This window comes from Tarenaya hassleriana, unplaced genomic scaffold, assembly GCF_000463585.1.
Source record: "Tarenaya hassleriana unplaced genomic scaffold, ASM46358v1 Cleome6, whole genome shotgun sequence".
Classification (NCBI taxonomy): Eukaryota; Viridiplantae; Streptophyta; class Magnoliopsida; order Brassicales; family Cleomaceae; genus Tarenaya; species Tarenaya hassleriana.
The window spans coordinates 5,090,141-5,105,877 of record NW_010968505.1 but is presented as its reverse complement, the minus strand read 5'-3'; the positions used below and the strand labels follow the sequence as shown (position 1 = coordinate 5,105,877).

Below are 15,737 nucleotides of genomic sequence, written 5' to 3'. Positions count from 1 at the left end.
TGGATTATATAGGCCGAGTTGTGTCCTAACTGGGCAGGGCCCCTGACTATGGTAAATTTCGCGAATGCCCTATTTGACTCGCATCAATTTCTTACCTACCCCATTTGAAAAGAAGTAAAATTTTCTTTCTAAGAATACCCCACTTATAATGGTCAATGACTTAAATATCCTTATATATTAAAAATCATTTATCTTTTATTTTCCAAATAAAAAAAATTAAATTAACATTAAATTAAAACAAATTAAATACATTAAAATATATTTTTTAGAAAAATATCAGCGTTTGTGTTATTATAACATAAAATAAATTTATGAATATATTAAAAAACATAAAAATCTTTCATCACTAATTTGATATTTAAATATTTGTGATATTTTTTTAATTTGTATTTAAACATAACTAAATGTATAATATACATTTACATGTTATCAAATTTTTTTGAATCATAATTTGCAAAATTGTAATTTTAAAACAAGACACTTTTTTAATCATATTTCTTAGTTAATTAAAGATATCCATCATCTTTCGATGAAATCTAGTTAAAATTAACGATTTTTTTATACTTTCATAAAAATATAAATTCATAAATAAGTCTTTACTTAGTCGTAAAATAATCGCTTTAAAATCGTAAACAAATCGTAAAAGTATTTAAAAAAACATTTTATCTGTTCTCACGTGTTTATCTTATTATAATACAAAGTTTTTTTGTCACTTGTATACGACTCTAACGCGACTACGATACGATAAATCTTAACTCTTTTACGACTTTTTAATTTTGTGAAAATATAAAATATCTCGTTAATTTTATCAGATTTCATCGAGAGATGAAGAATACTTTTGAATAAAAATCTTTTGTCACAAATATGGTATTAAATATTTATCACATTTTGTTAAGTTTGTGTTTAGGTACTTGTTTTTTGAACAATAATTTAGAGTATTATAATTTTGAAACAAAATGCTTTGTATATCATATTTTTTTATTAATTCGAAGATATTTTCATCCATCGACAAAATATTGTCAAAGTTTAACTTAACAAATTTTTAAAAGTCGTAATTAAATCTTAAGATAATCGCACAGTGGTCGCAATTCCCGTCACGACATACAACATCCTTGTCATCTATCCCGCTCGTGGCCGATCCTTTCCAACCGGAGATCATGCCACGTGCATGTCCTCCCACCGGACGAAATCCAGGTTGTAGACGATTCCTTGTTTTTACGTTCACCATGCACAATTTCCCTTTGTACTTACCCTTGCGTATTAATTCATGAACTAAATATATATAGCTAGATGATTATAATCGATACTTGTCTCTCTTTGTAGATTATGTATCTCTCTATTGATAGGTTTGTATATTCATAAATCAATATCGCACTTAAAATATTTTTTTCAAAAAAGAATATTGGTAAATTTTAAACGTGATTTGGTTGGAAAAAGTTGGCATATATATTAAGATTGATGGTTAATTATTTCATTTTACGTATAGGATATACATATTACATACTCAATAGCCTCCATGTTTGAACAGTTAAAACCAGTCTTCTTCTTATTCCATCTCCACCTCCGTTGATCATCACCGCCGGCAAACTTTCACTCTTTCATCGACCTCGTCATGTCAGCTCGATAGTGAGCCCCGATCCCACTCACTACGTAGACCGACCCTGCTGCACACCACCGCTGCTACATCGACAGCGGCAGCCCGTTGAACCACCGGTTCGACCGCGGGTCAAAGACCAATGACCTGATCTTGAGGGCCGGAGCAAAACCGTGCATGGTGACGGCGACGATGGGAAACAGTGACGGACTGAGTGGAACAGTTACGTGACAGAAAGAAAGGGTGACAGTGCAGAAAAATGATCGGAGGATTCGACGGTGGAGGGGGAGGAAGGGAGTGCCACATAGCGGTGAAATAAAATAATTTTTAACCTAAAAGATAAACAGTACAAAGGATCAAAAGGCAAACAAACAAGACGAAGTAAAAAAAACATTTCCACGTGTGTTTTCCTTCGAACGTCCGGTTTCATTAAGGGTTTTGGTGTCTTTTCCTGTTAAATGAGGGGTAAAGTAGACTTTAGCTAAATCCTTATGTTTTTGTGGGTAGACGAGAGAAATTGCTGCGTATTTGAGAAGTTTACCCCACTGAGCTCTGCCTCCGACGAAACAAAGCTCTAGAAATCTCAGAAAAAAAAATGGACGGCGATTTGGAAATCTCCCTCGATAAGCTTCCCATCAAACGATTGGAGGTCATCGAAGAAAATGGCGCCGAACGCTTCCCCTCGTGAGCGCTCTCTCTCTCCGTGGTTTAGGTAATTTTTCAGATTCCACTACTTCTGGATCATACTCTGTGGTGTTTTGTTTCGTGTGTCTAGTGACGTCGATTACGATGACAAGAGAGTATCGTTGATTCGGAGAATAGACTTCGCCTGGGCCGTGGAAGAGGAAGACGATGAGAAGAAGAAGAAACAGAAGAAGAGCTCCAAGGAGAGCTCTGGGCAACAATGGCAGGGTATGGTCGAGAATTTGCGGTTGGCTCATCAGGAGCTCTCTGTCGTCATAGACCTTATCAATACTGTGAGTGATTTCTGTGCTAAGGAAATCCGTATGGTTTCGTTTTGGGTTTTGGATTATTAAGGACCAAACCCTAAATGTTGAAGATTCAGTGTTTGCACGAGAAGTTATGGAGGAGTTTGTGGTACTTCTGGGATCTAGGTTTGCTTTGAAATTTGCGGTGCTTGATGGAGGTTCTGAAAGGCGTTTAGGGTTATGGCTCGAGTTCTAGTTTTTTGAGTTTAGTCTCATAACACTTTCAGATGCTTTAGCTGGAACAGTCCAAGGGTCTTGCATATGTTCCTCTTAATCATTTGAGGTTCCGACATTTAGGGTTTTGGCTTGAGTTCTAGTTTTTTCATCTTAATCTTCAATCTCTTCCAGATGCTTTAGCTTTGCATATGTTCCTCCTAATCATTTGAGGTTCCCAATGATACAATCTAAACATGACATGTTGATCGTTTCTTTTGCTTCTCGTGCTTCACTGTTTTCTGTTAATTGGGTCGGATGGAATCATGGAAGAAGCAAAATCTTGTGTTCCTTCGTGTTGTGAAAAAGTAGAACTACAAGAGTACATGGATTCAAGTGGTTAACGAGATATAATACTGCTTTACTTCTAAGATATTTCTGATTCGACCTTTGTAGGTTGAAGCAAATGATGTAGCCACAGTAGCTGGTATGACCAGACCTAAGCTTTTGCCAAATGAGTCCCTCTCAGATCTCGCTGTTTCTACAGCTACCAAGCTACAAGCCTATCGGGTAAACCATATATCTTTATTTGTCATTTGGCAAATTAACTTGGCTTAAAGTTGAAAGTCTTGTTGTTTCTTGTGAGACTGTTGGCAGATGAACTTTAGGCTTGTCTTAATCATGTTTGGTGATATTATCAGTTGAAAGTGATCTTCTGAGCTTCTGCTGTCTTTCTGGTGTTGTTTGTTTTCTGCAGCAACTGGGAAAATACTTTAAGCAATCAGCACAAGCGCTGGAGCATCAAATCAACCGCGAAGCAAGGTTTTATGGTGCTCTAATCAGGTTTGTGAACACAAAACCATCCATCAGTTTGTAGTTTCTATTTTGCCATGCTGAATGTTTTTTGGAACTTTGTTCTTGAATTTCTGTTCTAAGTTACAAAAATCTGAAGGTAACTACTTAGTACTTACAAAATCGCACCTGCTATTCTTGTGGTTGATTACATGTCTTGTTTCCTGTTTGATACAAGGAACATCACATCCTAAGATATTGTGATCTAATAAATGCAGAAATCTTTTATGATGTTAGTGTTAAGCAATGTTCAGTTCGAACCGTTGAAAGTTTCCATGTGTAGGAAATTCCGAGGACTATACAAACATAGCTTAGAGAAGTTATGTTGACAATTTCTGTAATTACAGTATGACTGCTAATATTCTGAACAGTCTAGATTCTTGTAAGAGTGATTCATTGATATTTGCCAATAGATTGCAGCGGAACTGGAAGGTCAAGCGACAGCGTGTGGTAGCTTCAAGTCCCAGCAACGAGGGATTTGTCATCGATCTTTCCGACATTTCACTATGTAATTCAGCTTCTGCACTTCGCCAGTCTTCTCTCTCTACCATTCGTGTTGACCATGATTCGGCCGGTATGCTTTCCATTAATCTACCCCGAGATTCATGCCTCTCTCTTCAGTTTGGTTTTGTTGGAATTTGCTCTACCGAAAACACAAAGGTGTCTAGCAAGCAGACAGACTCCACTTCGTCTGAGGATAATGTCTCGGGTGCATCGGATAATCAGCCTGCAGGTGACGATGAATCTGTGAAAGGCTCTCATTTCCTTCTGAGGGAGGTTCATAAATCAATATTTGCCGAGCAGGTGAGTTTTCATCGTTTGTGACACTCTACTGTGCGGGTTTTTGTTTTCCTTTCGTATCATTTTCTTACTTCTATGATCTTTTTTCCCCAGTTGTTTGACATGGTAAACCGTGAAGCTTTCAATGAGGCTGTGGGATTCAACATCAGTGGAATACGAGAAAATTATTTGCAGATGAGCATAGGTCAGGGAGCTTCCTTGTTCATATCACTTTGCCCATCTGGGAAAAACGTCATCCCCGAGAAGTCGGAGTCCACAGACTTATCTATCGACCCGTCTGATGGAATGGGACGAGCTGAAGAAAAAGAAGGAAACAATCTCTTGAAGAAGTTAGGTTTCCCGAATCGTGCCAGTTGTGAAATATATTTGCAACAGATCTTCCATGGACATGCTTTCGGAAAAGCTAAGGATCAACCTAAAGCAAAAAGTACCAGAGCTCCCAATCAAACTGGAAAGGACACCTCTGGACTTCTCGACCATTTTTGCTTGTCCCTGGCGCATAGAATCTTCTCGAACAGAATTCTCGTACAGCTCGAAAGCGTGGTATTTTCTCGCATCATTAGAGATATCGGGTAATCACCATGTTGTTAAGTTCACCACTAATTCATTGCTTGCTTCATCTCCAGGTTTGTATGGTTCCATATCTTCATTTAACGTCTCACCCGACATGGAATTCTCGGACATCTTCATGGACGGTCTTCATGAATGTTCCTCCATCGATCATCCCCTTGAGAAGCTCAGAGACTGAGCTCAATGGTAAAAGGAACATCAAATCACAGTTCCGTACAAAGGTGGTGGTAATTGATGAGAGCATTACCATCGAAGGGGAATGCGCACCGAATGTTGTGGGTTTGCCCAAAGGGAGTTCCTGCAATCTGTTCTCCATGAACAAGTATGACTGCGACTTGGCAGATCTTCCATTGACAATTCTCCAACAGGTACTTTCATCGTACTGTTCTTGAACTCTAGGCACTTCAATTTATGCCTCCCAGGGCTGGGTGCAGACCCGGAATATTTATTGGGTACCTGCCTGACCTGTGAGTTATCCGAAATTTCGGGTATTCGTCCACCTGTGGGATGAGTACGAGGCCAGTGTTGGTGATTACCCCTAAGGAGGGAGGGAGTTCGGGTTTTGGCCAGAGAGTACTCGTGTCCTGCAGGTACCCGAGCTAGAGGCGGGAAGGGGGGGTGCGAGTGGTGAGTGCAGCGCGAGGGGAGGAGATTAGGGTTTCATGATCGAGCTAGGGTTTTAAAATTGGGATATTGTGTTTCTTTTATAAAGAATTACACACTCAAAAGACAAAAAAAAAATGGGGATTAGAGTTTCATTTGATTATCGACGGTCGACCCTTACCTCGCCTTCGCCGCACTATGCGGGTACTGGACCATCATGAGACCTAGGCCAAGGTCGGGTACGCTAGATAACTCAGATACAGATACCCTACCCGTGTCCCTCCTAACGCCTCCATCATTCGTTATTCACGGTTATCTTCTTAAATTCGATAGGTAGCGAGCCAAATTCTCTGTTGGCTGCTCGAGGAAGCACGGACTGTGGGCGTAAATGCAAGCCTAGACTTCTTGTCGCTCTCGTTTGAGATAGGAGAAGCGGAGAGAGTGAGCCTCGTAGCCCGAGTAGACCCTGAGGACCCTAAAGGATGCATCTCATGGTGGTTGGTGACGGAGAATGGTGCGGCCGAGGAGAAGAATTTCCGCCCCGACGCGTCCAACGAGACACCCGAAACTCGAAAATCCTTGGGTTATCTGTCACTTGATGTGTTATACTCCGCTCTCATGGATTTGATCAGCTTATGCGGTGCCTGTGGTGGTCGGGACATCTGAACAGGTAAAAGACAAGACAAGTCTTAAAGTCAGTCTTGTGTTTAGTTTCAGTTCATGTTTAAGACACATTTTTGCATCTCCGAAAGGGTTGGTTCACTTAGTTTAGGTTCTGGTCTATGAACTGTGAATTATGGACATAAATAGTATTTAGTATTTTAGAGGGCACTTGCTATATGGTGAAATTGGTCGGATCTTTAATTATCTGAAAACTTTGAAAGCTCGCAAAATATATCGTTGATAGAATAACCGTATAGCATCCAATCGTATCGCAAAAAGAAAATAATGAAGGAAAAAGCATTTATGAATAAATATAAATCATTTTAATATAGAAAAATCTCATATAAATATCCAAACTCTTTAAAATATGTCATATAAATATTTAAACAATTAATTTGACAATTTAGTATCTCAACTATTATATTGTTCTAATTTAGTACTCAAACTACATTATTGACAATCCACAAAAGATAATAAACCCTAATTTTGTTATTTTGGTCTTTTTAACTTGTAAATTATATGTAGAAAAACATTAGTGACACACCATCCAACTCAGCAAAAATTTAACAGAAAACGTGATAATAAACATCATCGAAATTGTGCATTGCCAATAATTTTTGATGTTTGGGTACTAAATTAGAATAATAAAATAGTTGAAATAATAAATTATCAAATTAATTGTTTATTATATGATATTTTAGGTATTTATATGAGATTTTTTCTTTTCATATCTAGTCTCTTCCATAATTAGAAAGACCTAACCAAACCAAATGACATTAATGTCAGCGTGCGATAATTATATTTGAATAATTAGTAGTGGCAATGCATGAATCGAATTAATTTCGTATAAATTAGTTAGTTAATTATTTTAAGTTTTTTTTTACAGAATTTTTTTGAAATATTTCTTCAATGGTGTGTCACGTGTCCTACCCAAGAAGGGAATAAGCAGATGAAAGGAGGGGTAAAATTGGAAAACTACAGAAAAGCCGAGCAAAAACAGTTTCTGATTAACAAAGCCCTTCGTTCAACAGATTCACGGTCTTTTCTTTGGTTTCCTCATCTATTGATTCGGTTCGCTTCGCACAAATCCTAGTTCTGGAAGATTCTAGCTTGAAAGCCCTAACTTTCTCAACTCAGCTTCAGGTCAGTGGTTTTTCTTCTCTAAAATCGATTTTTTTTTCTTTTATTTTTGTGCGCTTTTTATCTGCTGGTGATCTGATTGGTTTGGTCACGGTTGCTCATCCGTTGAGTTTGTAGATTTTGTGAAATTTCTTCACTTGATGATCCGAAATTCTTTGATTACGGATACTTGTAGATTTCGCAACAAAATCTAGGGTTAGAATAGAACACCGGGCGAAAATTTTGTATAATTTAGGATATTCGTCATGACAGCTTCTTCGGAGTTTTTTTTTGCGTGCTGCTGATCTATTGAGTTCGTCTCTGATTCTGGAGAAACTGGGAAATTTGTGTTTATTAAAAGTGTAATATTTTCGAGAAATGAGTATGTCAATGTTATGTAATTATGATTGTTCTTAGAGCCCCAGTTTGAAGTCGAATCTGATGATCGTTTGCATTTGTTATTGAATGATTTCAGATATAAGGGCAAAGTTAGCTTTGCTCATTTCATCCGGAAGCGTTTCAGTAACCAGATCCAATGGTAATTACGGCTTTGCAAATTAGTTTCCTTCCATTCTGCGCGCTTTTTCAAGTTCCTTGAGAAATTTCATAGTGATTTGAGCTGAGTTCTGTTTTTGTTTCTCTTGGATGATCGCAGTCAGCCTTGTTCAATTTCCATTCGTTCTTGACGGTGGTTCTGCTTGTGATCTGCACGTGCACGTACCTGAAGATGCAGTTCCCCGCCATTTTGGAGCAGAAAACTGGGTATGTGCCATCATCACTCTCCTTTTCAGATTGGATTTTAGCTCGATATGTGCCCAGTTACTCGTCCATGAACTTCTAAATCCTTTTGATGTTTCAGTCTGTTCGTTACTTCCAAGCAACTTTCTTTGTTTGAGCAATTGATGATACTTCCTCTGATTTAATAATTACAAACTGCTTGACATTATATTGCAAATGATTTGCCATCCTTGGACATCCTGTCTAGTCCTATGCTTTATATGTATCTGTTTGTGCCTCGGTTTCTATGTACTCAATATGAAAAAACCTTCTAACCTAGTATGTTTTTTTCCGTCATGGCAGGTTTCGAGGATTCTTTTGGAAGGCTGCTAGAATAGGTAGGTCTTTCTCCCATTACTACTAAAGTACACTCGTTCGTTTCTTCTAGGAGCTTAGTTTCGTATTATATCTGTCTCTTATGCAGCTATGCTTATACATTTATGCACAGAAAAAACCGCACACAATAGCCCATGAGAATAGACAAACTGTAGGTTCTCTAGTAGGAGCAAGAACCGACTGATGGTCATATGATCATGCAACAGTATGTCAAAATAGAATAACTGAAAGCTTTGTAAAGCAAGAACCCATAAGTCCTAAATCACATTGCTGGCCTCCTGTATAGGCATATGTAGTAGCATGGACATTCGGGTCAATAGTTTTTTTTTTGGAATGGCTGTCTCAGATAATGTCATCCTAATAGCGCTCGGATATGTTCAACGAACGTTTGTGCAACTAACAGGTGAACGATTGAGCCCGTGGGTATCGGTTGGATGCTTCATGATGGGCGTTTCGATTATATTCTTCTGAGGTAACCCCCGCTCGGATATATTTTCTTTTGTTCTGTCTTTTAGGTTCTCTTCTCTTCATGGTGAAAACTCCATTTTTGTAAAAAAAAAAAGGAAAGCAAGTGAAGAAAGGGGATGAGAAATCTGCCTTTGTGCTTGTGAATCTTGGGATGTGCTTTGGCGAAAACTATTGCATAAGAGGGGTTTATTTTAAGAAAAAATCGCATATAAATATTTGTACTTTTACAAAATTTCTAAATAAATATGTGTATAAATTTTTCAGATAAATATCTGAACTTTTTAAAATTTTCACATAAATATCCAAATTTTTAAAAATTTACCAAATGAAACAATATTCTTTGACGGTTAAGCCATCAATTATGGACAGATTCTGTTACAAATTTAACGTCGTTGATGGATATTGGTTTCATTTAGTAAATTTTTAATAGTTTGGGTATTTATGTGGAAGTTTTGAAAAAATCAGGTATTTATTTGAAAATTTTATAGTTAAAGTATTTATTTAAAAATTTTATAAAAGTTCATGGTGATTTTTCTTTATTTTAATTTAATTTATATTTTGTATTTATGTTTTGATTGATCCCTCTGGGGGTGTGTTGATATTTGGACACCATATGTGAGACATTTATTGTTGAAAGAAAATGAAAGATTAAGTCATTTGAATCGTGGTTGTAAATTATAGGAATTTGGTTTATTATTATTATTATTTATTGTTTTGATTCAGTTTTTTTATGAAAAAATATATCTATTAAATTATTATTTTTGGTCTCTGTTTCGTTCGCATCTAGATCGAGTTTGGGTTTGATAAAGAACATTTATTCTAAACAATTACGGTTTTGATTAATTTAAATCTGATTCATCGATAAATTCGATGAACTTCAAGATTCGTATATTATTTGATTTTGTTAGATTTTGAGCATGGGTGTGCATCCCGATTTTGCGTCCAACTTTAATGCGCTCACGATCTCTTCCCAAGACTGTCTTATAGCTCACCACTTAAATTAGTTATTAGATTAAAAACCACAAAAATAAATCCAAGACATGAACGATTAGTTAAAAAATGTAAATATTGGCATAAAAGGAAAAAGGAAGAGAGCCTAGGTGGATACAAAACGACGTCGCACAAAAAAGCTCCCAGAGTACCTTTCCCCAACGGTTCAGTCACTCCGCAGATTCGTCGTCTCTCGCTTCCATCGAGTAAGAAAGAAATCTCTCTTTCGTGACCTGCAATTTAACGAAGCTGAAGGATTCGCATGGTCAATTCTCCCATGGATTCAAGCGCCACTTCTAGGGTTTTGTCAACGCCTCCGCGTCGAGTTCTCGATTGAGGTTTCTGATTTCCTGCCGTGATCGATTTTCTCTTCCTCTTTTTTTCGATTTTGGGTCTCGTACAATCTGAATTACGGTCCTCTGTCTCTTGATATTCTCGTATTGTCGGACCTGGTAGGTTTGTTTTCGGGAATCGAGAGTATTAGTGATGATATGTTACTTCTGCGTAGACCAGTTGCTGTGTAGTCGACAGATGCTTGCAAATTTCGGTCTATATGATGTAATGGGATTGAATTTTTTTCCTTTTGTGATTTTAGATTCCGTATGGAGTCGCGTTCTTCGCATGCGTAGACTTGGGGATCCGTTGTAATGAGACGAACTGCAGAATTTGGCATCTGTTTTCGTTTTGTGGATTCAAGCTTCATATAGCGTGTTTTTCTAGGATTTTGGTCGATTTTACTCGTTGGCGAGTCAATTGCATTGTGAAGAACTGGAGAATTATAGTCACAATTGAGTGTTTGTTGTCATTTCTGCGAAAAATGTCCGGTGGCACTCCCGTGGGTGCTGGTGGATACATGAGGCAAAGGCATAGCCAAGGTTATGCATCTGGTGGGGACGATCTCGAGGACGATGCTTGCTCGAGATCTCAGCCTCTCTCACCCGTGAGCCATAGAAGTAAAACGTGGGTCGAGTTTCTGGAGAACGGGCTTTGGATTGCCTCTGCATTTTTCATTGTCTATTTTGGAGACCGGCACTCCAACATGATTCACATCCTCCTGCATGATGTCCGGATAAGAAGGTAATATAATTTCTTGAATGGTTCTTTCGTTAGCTTCATGGCTGCCTGCTTCTTTTGGTGTTTGAATCTATCCTTTTTAGGTCCATCAGAAATCTTCTCTGGCTCTTACTTCAGCATTGAGGTTTGAATCCAACATTTTCTTTATCATGGTGGATCTGTAATCAATTTAAAAGAAATGAGCTGAGGATTAATGCAATGATAGGAAAAAAAACTTTTAGGAACAGGAAAGCATGGGGGTACCGGAAAGTTCTTATAAATCAAATGTTATGATTTTCTTCCAAGCTTGCTTAAGGAGTTTGTAAGTTGAAGGAGATATTGTTTTTCTTTGCTTTGAATTCTTGACGAGGATTTTAGGTTTAGTTCAGTAAATTTTCAGTTTCTTTTCTTAATGAGCCTTAGGTAGTTACCAATTATGGCATGTGCACTAATCTCGGTGGCTATTGAAGGCCGCTGATGTTAGTTGTTTGGAACATGTTGATTATTTCTTCACAGTTCTGTTCATAAAACTTGCATGAGTGATATTTTGTAAAGAACCAAGAATAGCTTCCGCAATCTTGACAAGCTGCTTAATTGGAACGAGTGGACATGGTGATATGATCATATGAATAAGATGTAGCTAGAAACATTTGGAAAAGATCATATTGCGTAACAGTGGAGTTATGTTTTTCTCTAGATTAAGCATGATCTCACTCTGCTCTAGAAAACTTTTGTCATCAAACTCTGGCTAATGAGGATCGGTGTTCTTTTGTACGGATCATTTTTCTTTTTCCAATCAATTATAAATTAAGAGCATCTTTCTACCTAAAGATTTGCACAAACCAGAAGATTACTTTGATCTTCTGGAAAATGGAAATCCATTTAAAGAGAACACATATATGCGTCTTCCTTGTCAGGACGCCATTGTATCTGGGGATGATAGGGATAGGTGTGAACATTATAATCTTAATATACGAGAACATGTTATCATGGAGCATCAGAAGGTTCGAAGAGAAATGGGAACTGTGGAGTATCTCTGCTTTGCCTTTCATTACCCTCCTCGGCCTCATCTCCTTTTGCCTGTAAGAAAACCTCCTCTTTCCTTTTTCTCATTAAGTCTCTCTATCAAATGATATTCATATCTGTTTGACAAATACATGCATGGCCTTTCACAGACTCTCCTACGCGTTGTGGCCTATTTGGGGCTTCTTGGCTCTTCCTCTTCTGGTACGAACTTAATCCACCGTATACGTATAAACATTGTTAATATATATATATATATATATAATGCTTCTTGATTAAATCTTATTATCTGATTGATGTAAATTGGTATTTGTTGTTGTGTTCTGTCATTGCAGTTCACATTGTTCATGGCTTGTCTTGTTGTGCTACCAAATCTTGTGATCATTAAGCTCAGGCCGCAGTACGACGATTTCCGCATAGATTGATCTCAACCATCTCATCTCGTGGGACTCGAGTCAAGTAAGATAGTTTTTGGGATATCGATAGCTTTTCGCCTTGTGGGTTTATCAGAATTTGTAGGGCACCAAAGGGGTTGATTTTCGGGTATATAGAGGTAGATGAACTCAATATTGGATTTGGAATTCTTTTGTTTTTGTTGTGAGATTGGTTCATGTCTTTGTTTTAGTGAAAGCTAGTTTCCTTTGGGTCTCTCTTTCATTTAACATCTATTGAAGAAAAACACAGAATATTTTAAAAAGAAAAAAGAAAGGAAGATTGTTTAAATTGTTAATATATATATATATATATATAATGCTTCTCGATTAAATCTTATTATCTGATTGATGTAAATTGGTATTTGTTGTTGTGTTCTGTCATTGCAGTTCACATTGTTCATGGCTTGTCTTGTTGTGCTACCAAATCTTGTGATCATTAAGCTCAGGCCGCAGTACGACGATTTCCGCATAGATTGATCTCAACCATCTCATCTCGTGGGACTCGAGTCAAGTAAGATAGTTTTTGGGATATCGATAGCTTTTCGCCTTGTGGGTTTATCAGAATTTGTAGGGCACCAAAGGGGTTGATTTTCGGGTATATAGAGGTAGATGAACTCAATATTGGATTTGGAATTCTTTTGTTTTTGTTGTGAGATTGGTTCATGTCTTTGTTTTAGTGAAAGCTAGTTTCCTTTGGGTCTCTCTTTCATTTAACATCTATTGAAGAAAAACACAGAATATTTTAAAAAGAAAAAAGAAAGGAAGATTGTTTAAATAGACGTGATCTCTTTCTATATTTATGGCTACCCGCTATATTTTTATTCTATACTAATAGGTTGGTTGCTGCTTAGTCGAAAAAGATATTTTTTTTGGGCTGGTAACTTGGTAAGGTACGCTAGTTACAAACAGCGGTCGGTATTATAGTTTTAATTTTATTAAAAACCTATTTTTTTTATTTAGTTTTTTTAAATACTAGGTATTAATCTATGCGGGTAGCCAGAACTAAACATATATATATATACAGATTTTAAATAATTTTAATATTAATTTTAAATTAAAATATAATATATTTTATTTGTTAATTTATAATTTATATTATTAAATCAAAATATTTAAAAATAAATATTGAGATGACGCTATGATGTCTTTTTTCCATTTATAATATAGAATCAAATTATTGAAATATAAAATATGAGGGATTTTTAAAAAAATCATAATAAAATATTGGTATAATATTAAATTTATATTCCATCATCAATATTTAAATTTTATAGATATCTATTTAATTCTATAAAATTCAAATCCATGAGATACGACACTAATCATATGACCTTTTTATTTCATTAACGTATAAGTCATTATATTTTTTTATAGATTAAGATTTGGTCATATTTATCCTAAAAATTTAAAACTAAGATTATGTCACAATTAGATAATTTCATTTAATTCAATATGTATTTTATTAAATTTGTTTTTTATTTTTAGTATCATTTCAATTGGTTTTATCTGTTTTTTTACCGTCCTAATCCATTTAGTTCTCCGATATAAAAATTAATTTAGTTTTCATATATGACAAATCTATCCTCGTCTATACGACTTGATCTAACTTATCTTGCTTGATCCAACTATGTATTTTAAAATCCGATTCAATAAATCTTTGTTTCAAAATAAAAAAACTATAGATACCTAACATACTCTTACATATATCAAAACTGTTTTTTTTCTATTTTTGTTGGGATAACATATATCAAAAGATTTTTTGGAACCAATTAATGAAGCAAAACATTTTTTCCTAATTATAATACATTATTAAACTGTGTAAAAGAATATAGATACATAGAGAGAGAAAGCAGTATTTTTTTTGTTCAGTTTTGTACTCCCCTCTGGCCTCTCCATCCTTTCACTACATTCCTAGGGTTATTTAGTCTTGTTCGGTGGAGAGGAAAAACTCCTCGATGACAATGATCAAAAGTAAATTCTATTTAATTTTGATAAAAAAAAAAAATCAATATAGGGTGGTGGCCATGAATTATTTAATAAACTATCCTAATAGAAAAATTCATAATATAATATTTACCCATTAATTACAGAATGAGATAGATTTTAAATGAGATATACTTATTCATATTACTACGTTTCTATCAATTTATGATAAAAAGAAGAAGACAAAGGCCTACACCATAACTCTGTTATACATGGTAAAGAGATCGTTATAGAAGAACTCTACTTTAGAACCAAAATAAAAGACGGTCTATATGTAATATAAATACATTTGATTATTTTGTTTGGCCGTTTTCAATGAGTTAGGTATTCGGGTCACATTCGAGTCATTTACTAAGTACGTAGTTTAGAACGTTGTTACGCAACGTTTCATATAGAAAAATCGTGAGGGGATTGCAATGAAAAGGTGATCAACTACACATTTCAGATGGAAACTTCTTGAAGGGTCATAAGGACGTGGAGGCACGAACGACATTGGACGAGCACGTGAAAATCAAAACTATGCAAATTCCTAATCAACCGATTTATTAATTTTGTATTTTGCGACATTATATAAACTACCAATTTTGTGTTTGTTTTTAGTGCAAATTAATACAAAAATAAAGTTTTAATCCATGCATTTTAAATATCGTATTATATTTGTATTTATCTATGTGGCACAACTAGTTTTGCGGGATACGGGTTATATACATCACAATAATATTGTTGATATTTGAAAAAAATAACTATTTTTAAAAATATTTTTATTGTAGAAGGTAAATTATCTTGATAATTTTTTCCCTTTCTCCTGGGCAATCCGTAGTTACAGTCGAACCAAGTCACGTGCAGGTCCTTGCTAAAATCTGCCGAACGGGGCGACGACAGTTATGTGCTTGCGTTCGACAGTAGGAGGACCTTATCCGGTTCCACCTGAGCTGGTTTCAGTACATAGGATTACACGATAGTGCATAATACGGACTAATATAGATTCGTTTTAAAAAATCCAATTTAATTTGTATCAATGGATTATGATGTTATGAAGTGTCTCTCGGCATATAAAACCCCGTTTTAATATTTAACTGAGAATTAAATCTCTGTTTTTTTTTAATCAATTTTTATGTTAGAAAGTTAGGATCTGTACTTGTATCAAATACGAATACGTACATTTGTGGATATACCTTTCTTTATTTTCTGTGGGCAATGAGTTAATGAGGTGATTAAAATGCTAATAATGGAAGCTGAATAAGCATTTTTTTTCTAATAGAATCAGTTTGTAAACCGAATTAAACAACGTTTAGGGAAAGAAGACAGCTTGTTTTTAACAACAAAAAA

General features: G+C 35.8%; 3 protein-coding genes across 7 annotated transcripts; all 3 read left to right on the top strand.

Moving 5' to 3' along the window:
* The first annotated feature begins 2,136 nt into the window (after positions 1-2,136).
* LOC104799647 (mediator of RNA polymerase II transcription subunit 17) lies at positions 2,137-6,429 on the top strand. Of its 3 annotated transcripts, none has more exons than XM_010522283.2 (8): positions 2,137-2,278; positions 2,370-2,571; positions 3,193-3,306; positions 3,494-3,579; positions 4,002-4,392; positions 4,483-4,932; positions 5,016-5,327; positions 5,896-6,429. In XM_010522283.2, exons 1-8 carry the CDS (start codon positions 2,190-2,192, stop codon positions 6,226-6,228), a joined length of 1,977 nt encoding a protein of 658 aa, XP_010520585.1. In that variant the 5' UTR covers positions 2,137-2,189; the 3' UTR covers positions 6,229-6,429. The 3 variants fall into 3 exon arrangements, with proteins under 3 accessions (XP_010520585.1, XP_010520586.1, XP_019056367.1); XM_010522284.2 differs by having other exon boundaries at positions 2,164-2,306; XM_019200822.1 differs by having other exon boundaries at positions 2,214-2,306; positions 2,417-2,571.
* A 741-nt stretch (positions 6,430-7,170) lies between these two features.
* LOC104799646 (protein kish) lies at positions 7,171-9,588 on the top strand. Of its 2 annotated transcripts, none has more exons than XM_010522281.2 (6): positions 7,171-7,368; positions 7,820-7,882; positions 8,000-8,106; positions 8,425-8,459; positions 8,804-8,929; positions 9,021-9,588. In XM_010522281.2, exons 2-5 carry the CDS (start codon positions 7,880-7,882, stop codon positions 8,926-8,928), a joined length of 270 nt encoding a protein of 89 aa, XP_010520583.1. In that variant the 5' UTR covers positions 7,171-7,368; positions 7,820-7,879; the 3' UTR covers position 8,929; positions 9,021-9,588. The 2 variants fall into 2 exon arrangements, with proteins under 2 accessions (XP_010520583.1, XP_010520584.1); XM_010522282.2 differs by having other exon boundaries at positions 7,198-7,368; positions 8,861-8,929.
* A 456-nt stretch (positions 9,589-10,044) lies between these two features.
* Positions 10,045-12,651, top strand: LOC104799645. Of its 2 annotated transcripts, none has more exons than XM_010522280.2 (5): positions 10,045-10,253; positions 10,636-10,992; positions 11,886-12,050; positions 12,144-12,195; positions 12,327-12,651. In XM_010522280.2, exons 2-5 carry the CDS (start codon positions 10,733-10,735, stop codon positions 12,414-12,416), a joined length of 567 nt encoding a protein of 188 aa, XP_010520582.1. In that variant the 5' UTR covers positions 10,045-10,253; positions 10,636-10,732; the 3' UTR covers positions 12,417-12,651. The 2 variants fall into 2 exon arrangements, with proteins under 2 accessions (XP_010520582.1, XP_010520581.1); XM_010522279.2 differs by having other exon boundaries at positions 10,511-10,992.
* Positions 12,652-15,737: the final 3,086 nt, after the last annotated feature.

Excerpts from the sequence above, each read along its gene's own strand:
- LOC104799647 (XM_010522283.2), top strand. The coding sequence starts at position 2,190 with ATGGACGGCGATTTGGAAATCTCCCTCGATAAGCTTCCCATCAAACGA. Across the intron at positions 2,572-3,192 it reads TCATAGACCTTATCAATACT|GTTGAAGCAAATGATGTAGC; the intron begins GTGAGTGATTTC and ends CGACCTTTGTAG. Across the intron at positions 4,393-4,482 it reads AATCAATATTTGCCGAGCAG|TTGTTTGACATGGTAAACCG; the intron begins GTGAGTTTTCAT and ends TTTTTTCCCCAG.
- LOC104799646 (XM_010522281.2), top strand. Across the intron at positions 8,107-8,424 it reads ATTTTGGAGCAGAAAACTGG|GTTTCGAGGATTCTTTTGGA; the intron begins GTATGTGCCATC and ends CCGTCATGGCAG. Across the intron at positions 8,460-8,803 it reads TTGGAAGGCTGCTAGAATAG|ATAATGTCATCCTAATAGCG; the intron begins GTAGGTCTTTCT and ends TGGCTGTCTCAG.
- LOC104799645 (XM_010522280.2), top strand. The coding sequence starts at position 10,733 with ATGTCCGGTGGCACTCCCGTGGGTGCTGGTGGATACATGAGGCAAAGG. Across the intron at positions 10,993-11,885 it reads CATGATGTCCGGATAAGAAG|GACGCCATTGTATCTGGGGA; the intron begins GTAATATAATTT and ends CTTCCTTGTCAG. Across the intron at positions 12,051-12,143 it reads GGCCTCATCTCCTTTTGCCT|ACTCTCCTACGCGTTGTGGC; the intron begins GTAAGAAAACCT and ends GGCCTTTCACAG.